The 18,119-nt window shown below is 34.0% G+C and overlaps 3 protein-coding genes across 8 annotated transcripts in view; 1 reads left to right on the top strand and 2 right to left on the bottom strand.

Moving 5' to 3' along the window:
* Positions 1-18,119, bottom strand: part of Rpp25 (ribonuclease P protein subunit Rpp25) — a 38,131-nt gene that overhangs the window by 11,780 nt on the left and 8,232 nt on the right. The window contains exon 1 of one of the 3 annotated variants that reach the window (XM_074115343.1): positions 3,778-4,152. The exons of the other annotated variants lie outside the window; for them this stretch is intronic. The gene's annotated coding sequence lies outside the window, so the exon portion shown is untranslated. Of the gene's footprint in view, positions 1-3,777; positions 4,153-18,119 lie in introns of those variants that run through there. 3 annotated transcript variants of the gene reach the window in all.
* The window catches only part of Tdc2 (Tyrosine decarboxylase 2), a 25,109-nt gene continuing 7,079 nt past the window's right edge, over positions 90-18,119 (top strand). For both annotated transcript variants that reach the window (XM_074115334.1, XM_074115335.1), the window contains exon 1: positions 90-205. The gene's annotated coding sequence lies outside the window, so the exon portion shown is untranslated. The remainder of the gene's footprint in view (positions 206-18,119) is intronic.
* LOC141447607 (phospholipase DDHD1-like) overlaps positions 8,894-18,119 on the bottom strand; it is a 26,473-nt gene continuing 17,247 nt past the window's right edge. For 2 of the 3 annotated variants that reach the window (XM_074115333.1, XM_074115332.1), the window contains one exon: positions 8,924-9,084. Coding sequence is in view for 1 of the 3 variants with exons in the window: in XM_074115331.1 (XP_073971432.1) it covers positions 8,951-9,084 (134 nt within the window). In the remaining 2 variants the exon portion in view is untranslated. Of the gene's footprint in view, positions 9,085-18,119 lie in introns of all 3 variants that reach the window. The other variant, XM_074115331.1, reaches the window with a different exon arrangement.

Here is an 18,119-nt window from a genome sequence, read left to right as displayed (position 1 = left end):
TGAAGTGTTGGCGGCATGAATGGCCAGCCAAATGTGGTAGTGGGTATGGAGGCGGCGCGCCCGAGAGACTCACTGGCTATGGAGACGGTCAGGACAGTCTTCCAACTGACTCTTCCCTGTCAACATACCGACAGATTGGCAAACCAGTGGTATCGTAATCCACCAACACCTAATAAACGTAACCGAACCTCAAATCAGTTCTCAGGTAACAGTTTTATTAATTTCTCACATGGTTGTCTGGTCACCAAAAGTGGTACACACAATTACAAGATCAACTGGTATATTCCTTTAGGATAACTGTAAATATAGTCTTCATGATTATTGCAATTCTCGCCTCCTCAGTTCCCCAAAAAAACAAACTGAGGGAAATTATATCGTCTAAGCAGTGATATCGGCGCTTCAGTTTCCCAGCTGAAACCAAATTTGTCACATTTCTTACTGGCGACTAATTAGTTTACTTGTTCACCCAATAAGAAAGGAAGTACTGATACCAGAAGAACTCCTCCGGTGAACAATGAGGTGGTTATTAGAGTAAGGTTTGTGATGTGATTATGCAGGGCCGCCGAAGTACGCTGGGCGGCTCGTTGTCCCTAAAATGAAGTTCCTTTTGAAGTTGATCTGTAGGTGTACAATGTCAACTTTAATGGAGAAAATAGGTGGGGCCGTTTCCGTGAAAATCTCAAATAAGTAAGAAAAAAGGAAAATTCTTTCATTTGGCATCTTCGATTTAAGGTTTTTCTTCGCTAAGCATTTTAAGCTGTCATTGGGATTGCACAAACCAACTTCAGTATTCGGTAGTTTCATTAGACTTTTATAATCTCAAAAATAGAATAAGTAAAACATTTTTCTTTTCCTTAATTAAACTTAGGGAAAGTATTGGAAAAGTCAATTCACTGGAATTATCCCTTCTGAGGTCCGCTGAGTTCAGAAAAGAGATCTTGCGCTTTTGTCTGTATTTGTGATCACTCAAGTTTAGGAATTCGCTGGAAGCTTAGACCTTGAAGTTGGTTTATATAATCCCAATAACAGCTTAAAATGCTTAGCGAAGAAAAACCTTAAATCGAAGATGCCAAATGAAAGAATTTTCCTTTTTTTCTTACTTAAACGAGATTTTCACGGGAACGGCTCCACCGATTTTCTTTATTAAAGTTTACATTGGACACAAGCTGACCAACAACTTTTAAAACGCTGGCGAAGAAAATTCTATTAAAGCTACTTGCTGATAAGAGGGGAGAATGTTTGTCTTTTCCTTGATATTGATGCGGTATGTATGGTCCTGCCGCTTCTGCAAAAATGTAAATGATTAAATGAGTCGCTGAAATTTCGAATTTAAAGAAAATCCACCGGAAGTGCCCCTTTACGCAATTACTTGACTGATTACATTCACATAGTTTTATTGTAACAATTACTTTGAAAATAAATAAATAAAATAACTTTAGGGCAGTTCTGAGGAAGGATATAGCAGGCAGATTTCTTAGTATGATTTATGGTTTTACATGCTACCATTTTGGAATGAATTATGTTTCAAAAATTGTTAAAGTTTGAATTTTGAGACGCACCGTAAGGGAAAGTCGGTTGAGAGTGTGTTCATATCCGTTATTCTTATTTATTCGCTCGATGACGATTTCATAACATTCCTTTCCACTCCTGTAACATTTCAAATTCAAAATTAGACTAAAAAACACAATCTGGTGGGAACTACACGATACTATTCCTTACTGTAATTCTCCTGATTTGTAGGTGGTATGTCCTTACATCAAACTGTATTAACCCATTAGAGGAAACCTGTACCTCTCTCAAAATAACTCTTAATCCTGGAAATATTCTTATGAAGTTAAGTTTTTTAGGTATTTGCTTCTAAAATAACCTTTAATATTTTCATTTTTATCGGTCCAATTACAGTGTAAGAAGATTGAGTCTGTGTTACATCAGGCAATCAGGGTACCTAATTACACCCAACGGAGCTTTAGCAAAGTTGGGCAAGTGCACCACTATTTTATTTGAGCCTAATCTCATATAATTGTTTATTATCGGCTTTTTAATAATCTTCACTGTATGAGTATTTCAGAAAAAATGATTTTTATGAAAACCGTTAAGTATGATGAAAGATGGAATGCTGTGCATCCCTTATTCAGAATAAATAATGTTTAAAGACTGCCAAACGTTGCTCCACAGTAGTACCAGCAACCGGAAATAGACAGATTCAACGGAGATATCGCTTCCTCCTTTATATTTTTGTAACTTATTAGAAAGTATGTGACTATTATGTTGCTATCTTTTCCGTCTCCAACTGGAAAGGGAAATTTCTAAGTAGTAACCAATTTTAAAGTACGTAACAGGTGATATTTTTAGTAAGTCTTGTTATATAGTTGATGTAAGGGAATCAAATGTTGAGATCGGAGAAGTAACAATCCAGGACACTCATGTGCCAGTACAGCCGATAGGTTGTAGATTGTTAAAGGAGAGGCTCACAAAGATGATGTACTGGGGTATGGAGTTCGATTCCCGGTAAAAGTATTTAAAAGAATTTAGTAAAGTATTGGATTTTGTCCAATGGTTAAAGTGAGAAGTTAATAGTAAAGTATGCTTGCACGACGCCTAATTCGGTCGTAGGACGTAAAGCCTTCCTGAAAAAATAGGCAATACTTTACTTTTTTAAAAATAAAAGACATGTTCTACATCCGTACGAGTTCATGTAGCCGTTCAAAACGTCTCCTTCAATTTCTCCGGGACGCTGAAGCACCAGGTCGCCGAACTTTCTAAATTGAGGTTTCATCAGCACTTTGTCCTGAGGATTACTGAGTTCGATAAAAAAATGTTTCAGAGCTCAATTCAGTGGTCTGAACAAAGCAGACCCGAGCCTCTTAATCACCTCATATAAGCCATTTTTTTGGGGCCTCAATTTTTTGGAGCTGGGGACTGCAGCAACTCCATTTTTCTGACAGTGTTACCTCAGTAATATTCAGCTTCACTAACGACACGTTATAACCTTACCAGGATATAACAAAGCAAAACAAGTGTTCAGGAATTCCAAAACTCGGTCAACAGGCAGTGCTTTACAAGAATATGATATCGTATTTTAGGAAAATCCAGCGGGAAATACAATCCTTTATTTGTTTACGAGGCAGAAAGGTTAGATGTCCCTATAAATAATATTGTTTTTTAATTATTCATGAAGACATTACTTGAGGCATCTAGAAAAAAAGGTTTGCACAGTTTTATCTACTGGGGTAAGTTGCTAAGCCGCACCAAGTATAATGAGACAGACTGGGACAGAAATGAAGACCTAAACTAAAATGCTAATTGTAAACAAATGAATTTTCATAAGACCAGTTGAATGCCCGCAGTTACAGTTTTTATTCGCACAATTAAAAACCACCAGGATGTAGCACAGACAATGACCAAGTTGTCGAGGCGGCTGAACTGGAGCAGTCTCTAGAAGCAACACTCAATACTGCAAGGGGTTTTCCATTTCAAGAAGGGGACCATTTCAAGTATTTACTTTCTGTGCTTTTCGTATATTTAAAAGAGCAGCAGTTGGAAGTAAGTGATATGACTGTGAAAGAGCGGAAACAAAGTCATGTGAGTGTGTTTTACTTTCTCTTACTATAAGAGGAAGTATTGCGATCGTTTTAGATTTTCTACGTCGAATTTTTACCGTGCGAAATGGATGGGGGCTTACGCTATTGTTTGGCCGCTCGCTTCGCTATTAAATTTCCTCTGGTGCTGGTTATATAAAAAGTCCAAGTAATTCAATAAAAATTTTAATAACATTACCTGGTGGTTTAACTAACTGTTCACAGCCTAGAGTGGAAAAGGTGGTACCACTTCCAGTAATACTGCCATCCGTAATTAAGAAACTTAGGAGAACGGTCATCAAACGAACAAAACTTACAAGTAATACTCCAGCATGAGTTCACCATATTGCAATTAACACTACCAACAGCTTAACGCCACTCTAACCTTCCTTAGGCCATTACTCATTAATCACATTTATAATTAGTCCTTAATTCAGTCAACTTAGTTTTTCTATATTCTATTAGATAAATCCGACATCTTTATAAACTTATTGTCAACATCACTTTTCAAACTCATCTCATTTCACACATTCCCGCTCATACATATACAATCACTCTTATTACAGGCTAGAAGTCATCTGAACAACAATAAAGCACCGCCAAGAGTGGGGTAATTTCCCACCACAAAATAAATTTAATAACCTCACTCATCGTCTTGGAAATAAATTTCATTTCAACATAAGCCCCACTTATGTTTTAAATACCAACATTTACATAAGAAATGCAAATAAAACTGAAAATAAATGTTTGCAAGCACAAAAAGGTTATAAAAATTGATCCGTAATAATTGTTTATTTAAACTATTAAACTACAAAGCTGTACAAACTTTAATCAGAATCGCACAATCTTCTTACTATTTTGTGCATATTGACGTTTACAACTATTAAGTGAACTTAATATTCTCCTGCAGCACAACAGGTGCCTCAACAGGTGATTGAATTTGGGATCCTAAATTACAACTCTTCAAAGTTAGGAGAAAGCTTTTTACTATCAATCACTACCAAGTTCTCAACTTTTCTTGAATCTAAGTGCAGCTCAAATGGTATCCATTTCAGCATATAATATTGATACTACAGTAGTCAAATTTCAGTATTCAGATTTGATGTAAATAAGTGAAGTAAAAAAAAAAAGTAATATGATACCGAAGGTTACCATCAAAATCCCACTTTTTGCCAAGGGCATCCTTACTTTGTCTTAAAAGCTATTTATGTTCACCAGAAGCTCCAGAATACGTTGGACAATCTTCGGTCTAAGGCAGAACTCTTTCAAAGATTTTAGAGCAGCCCGACCGACAGAGAAGATTGCCGATTCTCTAGCTACTAGTAGTGTCCTCATCATTCAGACGCACCTGTAACAGCACAGCTGGGCTTCTAGCTAAAGCTGTATCAAGTCAAAAACGACGCCCTAACGGCAAAGATAAAATGCTTCACAATAAAAGAAACAAGACAGGTATCAATTTCCGGGGAGAAATATTAAATTGATATTTGCGGAGGTAAGTAAACATCAGCTGTAGTCTTGTTTTCACGTCCATCCAAATCAAACCAACAATAGCAATGTGAAGTTGGCGAATGAAAAATAAATAGAAGAAAGACGGACAACAAAAGCGAAGCTAGCAGATAGAGAAACATTGTGGGGGGGGGGGGTGCCTCTATATTGCAGAAGAACAGAGAGACATGACAGGCTCTCCGGATCGCTTGCTCAGCACACCCTCCAACGCTCCGCAATTTACATACTGTTCTCCTTCCTCTTGGAGATCTCGTGTAATACTGCCACATGACCACCTCATGCTGCAATGCTTCAACTCTAAGTATTTTCTCTATAATTGGCATATTTTCTTTAAGATTGTTTAAGTCAGAATATTTCAAATGATGTTGATTACAACATGACCAAAAATAAAACACCACAATGAAGTAAAAATTCAGTTTTAAAACATTTTTATTGTAATTTAGTATTGAAGTTAAGAGAAGAATCTATTTAACACCTATTATTTGCACAAATCATTAAGAAAACGAAAAATATGTAGAAAATGTAGATAATGATCTGAAATTAATTAAGAATTGTACATAAGCAACGAAAAATAAAATAAATAAATGCCATTTCACGTTATACAGCGGTTAAAGTCAATGTTGGAGCATTTGCCCAAGATGAATAAGCGACAAGTACAATTTGTTTAGCTTGTAATCTATTTAGTTTAACTAAAACTAAATTTAAATAAAAAGCAAAAAATAAATAATACCCATTATTTACCAGTTAATTTTGCTCTGTTCTTCATCATAGTTTTTTATTTAATGTTTTTCTGTCTGCACGTGCGCTCATTATCTCAAATTATTTTGTTTTTGTTATTTTCTTTTGTTCATTTTGTTATTGTTGAATACTCAAGTATAATCGTATGTTTTATTTTATTAGTGTATTGATATTTTATTATTATTTTAGATTAATCTTACTTAAATAGTGTTTGTATCATTTATGAATCTTTAAGCATCCTCACTCTCTTTAAGATCAGCTTTAAATGCAGTCTGATCTATGTATTCACACACAATACTAAGGAAAGAAATTGGTGGTGCATTACAAGGAAGCTGTATGAAGATTCTTGCCATAGTTACTGCCAAAAGAAGCAGGCTTACTAAATCAGCATATGTATGAAGAATAAGAGAATTGTTCGTTGACTTCCATCTGGGTGAATTTAAATATGTCTGTTACTTTCGGTAGAAATGGCCAGCGGTAGTGAGGAACTCCGTATGCCTCATGGCTAGTCTTAAGCTTGTGACGAGCGGATAAATTTAGTACTAAGATTATTTACATCATCTGTAGCTATATTTGGGACGAGTTTGTGAGGAATATGATACCAAAAGTGCTCTCCACTGACCATGCTAAGGACCCATTTGTTTAAAATAAGAAATGTGAGATGAAATAGAGCTCGCTAGTGAAGTGAAACCACGTAGATTTGGCGGGCTCTTGTAGGCCTATCTTCATTCTTCCCAATAGGGCCAGAATTGTATTATGAAGAATTACCTTCTCTACGATGAAGAATTACAAGTGCTATTACCATATTTTTTCGTATTTTTTTTTAAATTTAAGGCGCTCAAACATCTAAGGTCATTAGCACTCTGATTCTTTTCAATACACTGCCGGCCACCGAACAAGGCTCTCCCATTGCAACACTATCCATTACTAGACAGTAAGCTTCTGAACTGATAAATATTAAAATGCTAGCTGCTGGCTTCGAACCTGGGATTTCTGAGGGGAAAAATCTAATGCGCTAACTACCGAGGTATTCCTAAATATTCTTTTATAAAGTTAACAGGTTATTACGTGTTGAATTAAGGTTTAAAATGTTAAAAAAATGTGCCACTTTAAATTTTTTTGTTTAAGAGGGCGGATATGCGGCGCTGATCAAAGTTCTTGCTCTCGCCAGTGCGGAACTTCCTTCTTTTTTTGAAATTTAAGGCCTGGAAAATTATGATACAAAAGATAAGATTTTTTTGTTTTGTTGAATTATTCCAATAAAAACCATGTTAACATAAAATTATCGTTGAATTAATAAAGTGAAATTTGTTTTTTTGCTCATCACTAAAATTATTTTTAATTGTGGGCGTTTTCTGAGTGCTCTGAACATCCAGGGAAGGTGCGCTTGAGGTGAATACGGTTTCTATACTGCTGGATAAGAATGCAAGCAGAATAAGTCTCCAGGAAATGCACAGAGGGAGACCGATTGGCCTGGGGGCTGGCTCCAGTAGACAGTCGCTTGTAATGGTACCAACCGAAAGAGGAGCACCTAAAGTTAGTAATTACTGGAGCACTCTGCCTCCTTCACTAAGGCACCACAACTACTTTAGTTGCCCATTCACTACCGATGGCCACTTTCTAAACTCTGTTTAATCCCACCAGTTACTTCTCTTTTTTTTTTTTGCAAAACTAAAACTCTAATTTTACTTCGTTTCTTTTTTTTCATATTGCATCCTCCTGGAAATTCTTGCAGTAACTTCCGCTGTCCTTTAAATATAATAAGGACGTATCAAAAGGTTTTTTTATTTATTTAGTTGAAGGAACTTTTCTTATAATAACTGTTTTCATGGATAGACATTGCGTTGTGGTCACTTAATACAAAATACTTGAAATTCAATTTTCAGTATTTAATCGAGTTTTAAGCAATGGTTTGATTTAATCAATTCTAAAATGAGTTGATTTAATTCAATTATGGATGTAAGGTGCTGAAACTAAAATTTCGTTAAAAAATAAGCTCTACAGTAATAGGGGAAGCTCAAACTATTTTTGTAGGGTCAAATCATATTGCATAGGGTTGGTTATAGAATTTCAAAGAGGAAGTGAGCCTTGTAAGGCAAACTTGGTGCGTCCACTATACCTTGACCTAATAGTTTGTTGAGAAGAGTTCAGAAGGTGATCCTCCAACAACCTCTTCTTGAAAATCAAAGTGATTTTCTATTTAAGAAGTGAATTGACACTTGTGATGAAATATGGGTATCACTTTAACAACCCAATCCTCAAAAACTGTGAGTTATACCTGGTCACTCTGCTTTCAAGAGTACACTTCGCTAAGGGATAAACATTGTACAACAGAAAAGGAATAAAAGGAATTTAAATATTGGCATAAGATGGATTGAAATGATTCAAGAACAATGAATTATACTTTTAAGGAAAACCTTTAATTCTACAATTATTACTCTTCAAAGATAAACCGTCAAAAAAGCAAGACTTTCTTACAGCTTTGCAGAATATCGGTCTCTTAACGAGATGTAGTAAAATCCGATTTTCTTCAATGGTATCAATAAAAACACATTTAATATTGCGTTTAAAATTAGTTTACCAAAAGTAATATTTTAAATTTTACAAGTGTTTAAATTAATTTATTTTCAATTAATTTATTTAGTTTTAATTAATTATAATTTATAAAAGCAAAGAAACTTTAAACTATTGTTTACATAAATTAATATTTTTACAATAATTCATAATACCGTCATTAATATTTAATACTGACTCGTTTCTACACTTACTCGTATTAATAATTATTACAGTAATTAATTGTTATCTTTACTCTTATTTTAAGTGGGTGAGATTTTATTTTGAAAAATATGTCTTTGTTAAATTGTTTGCCAATTTGTTTATTTAAGACAGTTTGTACTTAAAATAATTATATTCTTATTTTTTTACCTTAGGAAATAAATTGTGAATGACTAGGGCGGAAGTGCTTTCTTTACTCATATAGTTACGATCGAGTCGCAACGTTCCGCACTCCCGAGAAAAGAAACACTTTACGCACTAGACGAACAAATAACTATTACTACATCACACTAACGTAATTGTTTACTTTCAAATTTAATAAAATATTTGACAATGACAAAACAAATTTATATTTAAAATTTTGAAGGTAACACGTCCACCATGCAGATATATTTCTTTAAAAACGATTCAACACATTCTTTAAAAGTCTTCCAAAAACGTTTCTCTTTTTTCAGTTGCAAAATTTTTTCAAATAATATTCGAGGTCCTGGAAAAAAAAAAAAAATAATAAGTTGGAATAATAAAGAGATTGATAAAGTTGGCGAGTGGGGTGCTCCAAGTCTTTTTCAACTTTCTGGGAAGGTAATTACCATTTCAACAAGTGCTTTTTGCCAAGTAACAAGTGGTCTGCTATAAATAAACTTAGCACAATTTTGGAGAGTTGCCAAGGAAGCGATGGTTTAACCAATTATCTTATTTTTCTTGAACATGACATCTGGGCCGAGAAGAAGATTGGAAAATGGAAGTATAAGCAGCTGGGCGGTGAAGAGTTCTCACTGCGCCTGACGTCAAGTGCTAATTAGATGTCTGAAATGGAAAACATGAAATTTCCAACTCTTCTCTAACCACCCCAGTTGTGAGCTTGCGCCACCAATTTTCTGAAACTCAGATTGACCATCCTCGCTCGGCTAGAGGAAACACTGCACAATGATTCTCAACCGACTGAATTATAACACAGCTTTCACAATGAAAGTAATAAACAAGAGGTCAATTTTCAATAACGGAACAGCCATTAACATTTCCATCCGATTTATACATACAATAGAAGAAAATCAATCGGAGATGGGGCTAGCAGTTTTAGCCACAGAAATAATTATTAACCGAGTGGCGCCTATAACGATTGTCCAGTACACGATACTAGAACAATGGCCATGGGTTCAGCCACCGGGCGATCGGCAGTCCAGTCGAGTTAATTGGCGACAGAAGGAGAAATGAGGTCCATCAAATGGTTTACTCCCTCAATCCAGAAACCACATTGCTGTGTTCCTGCCGCATTCAACACCGCCAACCACAGCCACAACGCTTAACTGAATCATTTCAGAAAGAATCTAGTGCGACCACTCACACTTGCTACTGTTACCAACATTTATAGCCATTCGTTTCTGCAATCACCTCCTCGTTTGAATAAAATCTTTTTCCCGCCAGCCATTTCCTCATATTGGGGAACAAATAGTAGTCCGAGGGAGCCAAGTCTGAAGAATAGGGGGGATGTGAAACGAGTTGGAACCCTATTTCCATTAATTTTGCGACCACAACTGCTGAGGTGTGAGCTGGTGCGTTGTCGTGATGGAAAAGGACTGTTTTGTGGGCGTTTTTCTTGCAGCTCGGTTTTCAAACGGTCCAATAACGATGAATAATATGCACCTGTAATAGTTTTACTCTTTTCCAGATAGTCGATGAGGATTATTCCTTGCGAATCCCAAAAGACAGTCGCCATAATCTTTCCGGCCGAAGGAACGGTCTTCGCCTTTTTTGGCGCAGATTCCCCCTTGGTAACCCATTGTTTAGATTGTTCTTTGGTCTCAGGAGTGTAGTGATGTATCCATGTTTCATCCACAGTGACGAAACGACGCTTAAAGTCCTGCGGATTCTTCTGGAACAGCTGCAAACCGTCCTTGCAACACTTCACACGATTTCGTTTTTGGTCAAGCGTGAGCAATCGCGGCACCCATCTTACGGATAGCTTTGTCATGTTCAAATATTGATGCAAAATATTATGTACCCGTTCATTCGAGATGCCCACAGCACTAGCAATCTCACGCACCTTCACTCTTCTGTCATCCATCACCATATCATGGATTTTATCAATGATTTCTGGAGTAGTAACCTCAACAGGGCGTCCAGAACGTTCAGCGTCACTTGTGCCCATATGGCCACTCCGAAAATTTTGAAACCACTTATAAACTGTTCTAATCGAAGGTGCAGAGTCACCATAATGTTTATCAAGCTTCTCTTTAGTCTCCTGAGGCGGTTTGCCTTCCATAAAGTAGTGTTTAATCAACACACGAAATTCTTTTTCGTCCATTTTTTGAAAATCACTCGACTTCCTCGATTCAAACGAATGCCAAACACAAAGAAATAGACCGATCTGGCTGAAACTTGGTGTGTGTTCTTCCAAGAGATGCTACTAACTAAACATAACCTCGATACGCGCCAGTGGTGCTATCTCTCTGACTTTGAAACGACCCTCGTATATTTTCTGGTTTCTTGTTCAAGCCTGACACTCAGACCTCAGAACGATCGGAAAATAATTTGTCCAGAAACATCTCTTACATAGAAAAACTATACAGAGGTTTATGTTAGTGCAGTTATTAATTAATACACAGAGAAATGTGTTTTGAGCCGTTTGCATGACCTAACTGTCAAAACAGCATTTTAATTTCGTCGACAACCTAATGAACACCAACCCAGAATGTGTGATGTAGGCGACTACTTGCAATTACCTGTTAAATCCTTACTAAAGTAGTAATTTTAAAGGACTGCAACATAATTGCTGGAACCCCCCCCCAAAAAAACAAAATTTTTTGATTGAAATCTGATTTACACTTATGTTAGACAATATCGGGCCGGAAATATAGCGACGGAACATACTGCCAGAGGAAGTAGTAAACAAATCAATCAATTTAAGAAACAAATTATAGGGTCAGTAGTCATACTTTCTCGAATACATTATATTTAATGTAGCATTAACTGTGTTTTTAGTCGCATAATCAATGCATAGTACAAGCTACAGTCCTGAGATGTCGCCCCGTTCGACTTTAACTCTGGCTGTCTCCAGGCCAAGAGCACTATAAATTAACAAGTTTTTTGTTCAATAATTCAATCAGCAAATGGAATTTATATGAATAAAGCTGTAAAATCTACCCAATTGTTTTGTTTTTATATAAATATTATCGAACAGAAATATTATTGAAACTAAAAATCTAAAAGCAACTCGTTAGAACAGTGGTTCTTAACCTTTTCATAGACGCGGAACACAATTATATGTATATATTTTTCTCGCGGAACACTAACATTAAATAAATTAAAATTCGGTATTTAGCAAGAACTTAAAATTAAATTCAAATTAAAAAAAAAGGAACAATTTTTTGTTTTCGTATCTTTCCTAAGTTTCTAAATTTCAATACATTTAAAATTGAAAATTCGCGGAACACTAGGACCATTTTCGCGGAACACCGGTTAAAAACCACTGCTTTATATCTTCTAAAATTATAGATCTGTGCACAAAATAACTATAGTTTATAATTGAGAAAAACAAAGTGTACAAGAGAACCAAATTTCATACGAATACGTGGTTCACAGTAAGAGATATAGAACGGCCATAATTTTACATAATTTCATGACCCAAAAAATTTTCAACCCTTAATATCTTCTACATTTATAGATCTGTGCACAAAATAACTATAGTTTATAATTGAGAAAAACAAAGTGTACAAGAGAACAAAATTTCATAAGAATACGTGGTTCTCGGTGGGAGATATAGAACGGCCATAATTTTATAGAATTTCATGACCCAAAAAATTTTCAACCCTTTATATCTTCTACATTTATAGATCTGTGCACAAAATAACTATAGCTTATAATTGAGAAAAACAAAGTGCACAAGAGAACAAAATTTCATACGAATACGTGGTTCACAGTGGGAGATATAGAACGGCCATAATTTTACAGAATTTCATGACCCAAAAAATTTTCAACCCTTTATATCTTCTACAATTATAGATCTGTGCACAAAATAACTATAGTTTATAATTGAGAAAAACAAAGTGTACAAGAGAACAAAATTTCATACGAATACGTGGTTCACAGTGAAAGATATAGAACGGCCATAATTTTACAGAATTTCATGACCCAAAAAATTTTCAACCCTTTATATCTTCTAAAATTATAGATCTGTGCACAAAATAACTATAGTTTATAATTGAGAAAAACAAAGTGTACAAGAGAACAAAATTTCATAAGAATACGTGGTTCTCAGTGAAAGATATAGAACGGCCATAATTTTATAGAATTTCATGACCCAAAAAATTTTCAACGCTTTATATCTTCTACATTTATAGATCTGTGCACAAAATAACTATAGTTTATAATTGAGAAAAACAAAGTGTACAAGAGAACAAAATTTCATAAGAATACGTGGTGCGCAGTGGGAGATATAGAACGGCCATAATTTTACAGAATTTCATGACCCAAAAAATTTTCAACCCTTTATATCTTCTAAAATTATAGATCTGTGCACAAAATAACTATAGTTTATAATTGAGAAAAACAAAGTGTACAAGAGAACAAAATTTCATAAGAATACGTGGTTCTCAGTGAAAGATATAGAACGGCCATAATTTTATAGAATTTCATGACCCAAAAAATTTTCAACGCTTTATATCTTCTACATTTATAGATCTGTGCACAAAATAACTATAGTTTATAATTGAGAAAAACAATGTGTACAAGAGAACAAAATTTCATAAGAATACGTGGTGCGCAGTGGGAGATATAGAACGGCCATAATTTTACAGAATTTCATGACCCAAAAAATTTTCAACCCTTTATATCTTCTACATATATAGATCTGTGCACAAAATAACTATAGCTTATGATTGAGAAAAACAAAGTGTACAAGAGAACAAAATTTCATACGAATACGTGGTTCACAGTGTGAGATATAGAACGGCCATAATTTTACAGAATTTCATGACCCAAAAAATTTTCAACCCTTTATACCTTCTACATTTATAGATCTGTGCACAAAATAACTATAGTTTATAATTGAGAAAAACAAAGTGTACAAGAGAAAAAAATTTCATACGAATACGTGGTTCACAGTGGGAGATATAGAACGGCCATAATTTTACAGGATTTCATGACCCAAAAAATTTTCAATCCTGTATATCTTCTACATTTATAGATCTGTGCACAAAATAACTACAGTTTGTAATTGAGAAAAACGAAGTGTACAAGAGAAAAAAATTTCATACGAATACGTGGTTCACAGTGGGAGATATAGAACGGTCATAATTTTACAGAATTTCATGACCCAAAAAATTTTCAATCCTGTATATCTTCTACATTTATAGATCTGTGCACAAAATAACTACAGTTTGTAATTGAGAAAAACGAAGTGTACAAGAGAAAAAAATTTCATACGAATACGTGGTTCACAGTGGGAGATATAGAACGGCCATAATTTTACAGGATTTCATGACCCAAAAATTTTCAACCCTTTATATCTTCTACATTTATAGATCTGTGCACAAATTAACTATAGCTTATGATTGAGAAAAACAAAGTGTACAAGAGAACAAAATTTCATACGAATACGTGGTTCACAGTGGGAGATATAGAACGGCCAAAATTTTACAGAATTTCATGACCCAAAAAATTTTCAACCCTTTATATCTTCTACATTTTTAGATCTGTGCACAAAATAACTATAGTTTATAATTGAGAAAAACAAAGTGTATAAGAGAACAAAATTTCATACGAATACGTGGTTCATAGTGGGAGATATAGAACGGCCATAATTTTACAGAATTTCATGACCCAAACAATTTTCAACCCTTTATATCTTCTAAAATTATAGATCTGTGCACAAAATAACTATAGTTTATAATTGAGAAAAACAAAGTGTACAAGAGAACAAAATTTCATAAGAATACGTGGTTCTCAGTGGGAGATATAGAACGGCCATAATTTTATTGAATTTCATGACCCAAAAAATTTTCAACCCTTTATATCTTCTACATTTATAGATCTGTGCACAAAATAACTATAGTTTATAATTGAGAAAAACAAAGTGTACAAGAGAACAAAATTTCATAAGAATACGTGGTGTGCAGTGGGAGATATAGAACGGCCATAATTTTACAGAATTTCATGACCCAAAAAATTTTCAACCATTTATATCTTCTACATATATAGATCTGTGCACAAAATAACTATAGCTTATGATTGAGAAAAACAAAGTGTACAAGAGAACAAAATTTCATACGAATACGTGGTTCACAGTGTGAGATATAGAACGGCCATAATTTTACAGAATTTCATGACCCAAAAAATTTTCAACCCTTTATACCTTCTACATTTATAGATCTGTGCACAAAATAACTACAGTTTGTAATTGAGAAAAACAAAGTGTACTAGAGAAAAAAATTTCATACGAATACGTGGTTCACAGTGGGAGATATAGAACGGCCATAATTTTACAGGATTTCATGACCCAAAAATTTTCAACCCTTTATATCTTCTACATTTATAGATCTGTGCACAAATTAACTATAGCTTATGATTGAGAAAAACAAAGTGTACAAGAGAACAAAATTTCATACGAATACGTGGTTCACAGTGGGAGATATAGAACGGCCAAAATTTTACAGAATTTCATGACCCAAAAAATTTTCAACCCTTTATATCTTCTACATTTTTAGATCTGTGCACAAAATAACTATAGTTTATAATTGAGAAAAACAAAGTGTATATGAGAACAAAATTTCATACGAATACGTGGTTTACAGTGCGAGATATACGAACAGTGGGATATATAGAACGGTCATAATTTTACAGAATTTCATGACCCAAAAAATTTTCAACCCTTTATATCTTCTACATATATAGATCTGTGCACAAAATAACTATAGCTTATGATTGAGAAAATCAAAGTGTACAAGAGAACAAAATTTCATACGAATACGTGGTTCACAGTGGGAGATATAGAACGGCCATAATTTTACAGAATTTCATGACCCATAAAATTTTCAACCCTTTATACCTTCTACATTTATAGATCTGTGCACAAAATAACTATAGTTTATAATTGAGAAAAACAAAGTGTACAAGAGAACAAAATTTCATACGAATACGTGGTTCACAGTGGGAGATATAGAACGGTCATAATTTTACAGAATTTCATGACCCAAAAAATTTTCAATCCTTTATATCTACTACATTTATAGATCTGTGCACAAAATAACTACAGTTTGTAATTGAGAAAAACAAAGTGTACAAGAGAAAAAAATTTCATACGAATACGTGGTTCACAGTGGGAGATATAGAACGGCCATAATTTGACAGGATTTCATGACCCAAAAATTTTCAACCCTTTATATCTTCTACATTTATAGATCTGTGCACAAAATAACTATAGTTTATTATTGAGAAAAACAAAGTGTACAAGAGAACAAAATTTCATACAAATACGTGGTTCACAGTGGGAGATATAGAACGGCCATAATTTTACAGAATTTCATGACCCAAAAAATTTTCAACCCTTTATATGTTCTACATTTTTAGATCTGTGCACAAAATAACTATAGTTTATAATTGAGAAAAACAAAGTGTATAAGAGAACAAAATTTCATACGAATACGTGGTTCACAGTGGGAGATATAGAACGGCCAAAATTTTACAGAATTTCATGACCCAAAAAATTTTTAACCCTTTATATCTTCTACATTTTTAGATCTGTGCACAAAATAACTATAGTTTATAATTGAGAAAAACAAAGTGTATAAGAGAACAAAATTTCATACGAATACGTGGTTTACAGTGCGAGATATACGAACAGTGGGATATATAGAACGGTCATAATTTTACAGAATTTCATGACCCAAAAAATTTTCAACCCTTTATATCTTCTACATTTATAGATCTGTGCACAAAATAACTATAGTTTATAATTGAGAAAAACAAAGTGTACAAGAAAACAAAATTTCATAAGAATACGTGGTGCGCAGTGGGAGATATAGAACGGCCATAATTTTACAGAATTTCATGACCCAAAAAATTTTCAACCCTTTATATCTTCTACATATATAGATCTGTGCACAAAATAACTATAGCTTATGATTGAGAAAATCAAAGTGTACAAGAGAACAAAATTTCATACGTATACGTGGTTCACAGTGGGAGATATAGAACGGCCATAATTTTACAGAATTTCATGACCCATAAAATTTTCAACCCTTTATACCTTCTACATTTATAGATCTGTGCACAAAATAACTATAGTTTATAATTGAGAAAAACAAAGTGTACAAGAGAACAAAATTTCATACGAATACGTGGTTCACAGTGGGAGATATAGAACGGTCATAATTTTACAGAATTTCATGACCCAAAAAATTTTCAATCCTTTATATCTACTACATTTATAGATCTGTGCACAAAATAACTACAGTTTGTAATTGAGAAAAACAAAGTGTACAAGAGAAAAAAATTTCATACGAATACGTGGTTCACAGTGGGAGATATAGAACGGCCATAATTTGACAGGATTTCATGACCCAAAAATTTTCAACCCTTTATATCTTCTACATTTATAGATCTGTGCACAAAATAACTATAGTTTATTATTGAGAAAAACAAAGTGTACAAGAGAACAAAATTTCATACAAATACGTGGTTCACAGTGGGAGATATAGAACGGCCATAATTTTACAGAATTTCATGACCCAAAAAATTTTCAACCCTTTATATCTTCTACATTTTTAGATCTGTGCACAAAATAACTATAGTTTATAATTGAGAAAAACAAAGTGTATAAGAGAACAAAATTTCATACGAATACGTGGTTCACAGTGGGAGACCTAGAACGGTTATAATTTTACAGAATTTCATGACCCAAAAAATTTTCAACCCTTTATATCTTCTACATTTATAGATCTGTGCACAAAATAACTATAATTTATAATTGAGAAAAACAAAGTGTACAAGAGAACAAAATTTCATACGAATACGTGGTTCACAGTGGGTGATATAGAACGGCCATAATTTTACAGGATTTCATGACCCAAAAAATTTTCAACCCTTTATATCAGTGGTTCTTAACCTTTTCAAAGACGCGGTACACAATTATATGTATGTATTTTTCTCGCGGAATACTAACATTAATTAATTTGAAATTCGGTAATTAGCAGGAACTTAAAATTAAATTGAAATTAAATAAAAAAGGAACAATTTTTTGTTTTCGTATCTTTCCTATGTTTCTATATTTCAATACATTTACAATTGAAATTTCGCGGAACACTTGGACCATATTCGCGGAATAGCGGTTATGAACTACTCGGTTAGAAGCTCTGGGTCTCCCTTCATTGTGCTTATAAGCCCCAAAATCTGAAAATATTCCTTTAACCTCCCAAAGTACCAAAGGTCTCATGTTGCGACTTCCGCTACTTCAAAATAATATCTTCTTCTAGACCATAAAACTTTATACTCTGCACTTGGCAGCATTTGTTTACACATATTAAT

The sequence above is a fragment of the Rhodnius prolixus genome, unplaced genomic scaffold (assembly GCF_049639745.1).
Source record: "Rhodnius prolixus isolate KJV_2025 unplaced genomic scaffold, Rpr scaffold_7, whole genome shotgun sequence".
Classification (NCBI taxonomy): Eukaryota; Metazoa; Arthropoda; class Insecta; order Hemiptera; family Reduviidae; genus Rhodnius; species Rhodnius prolixus.
This window is presented reverse-complemented; position numbering and strand designations above follow the sequence as displayed.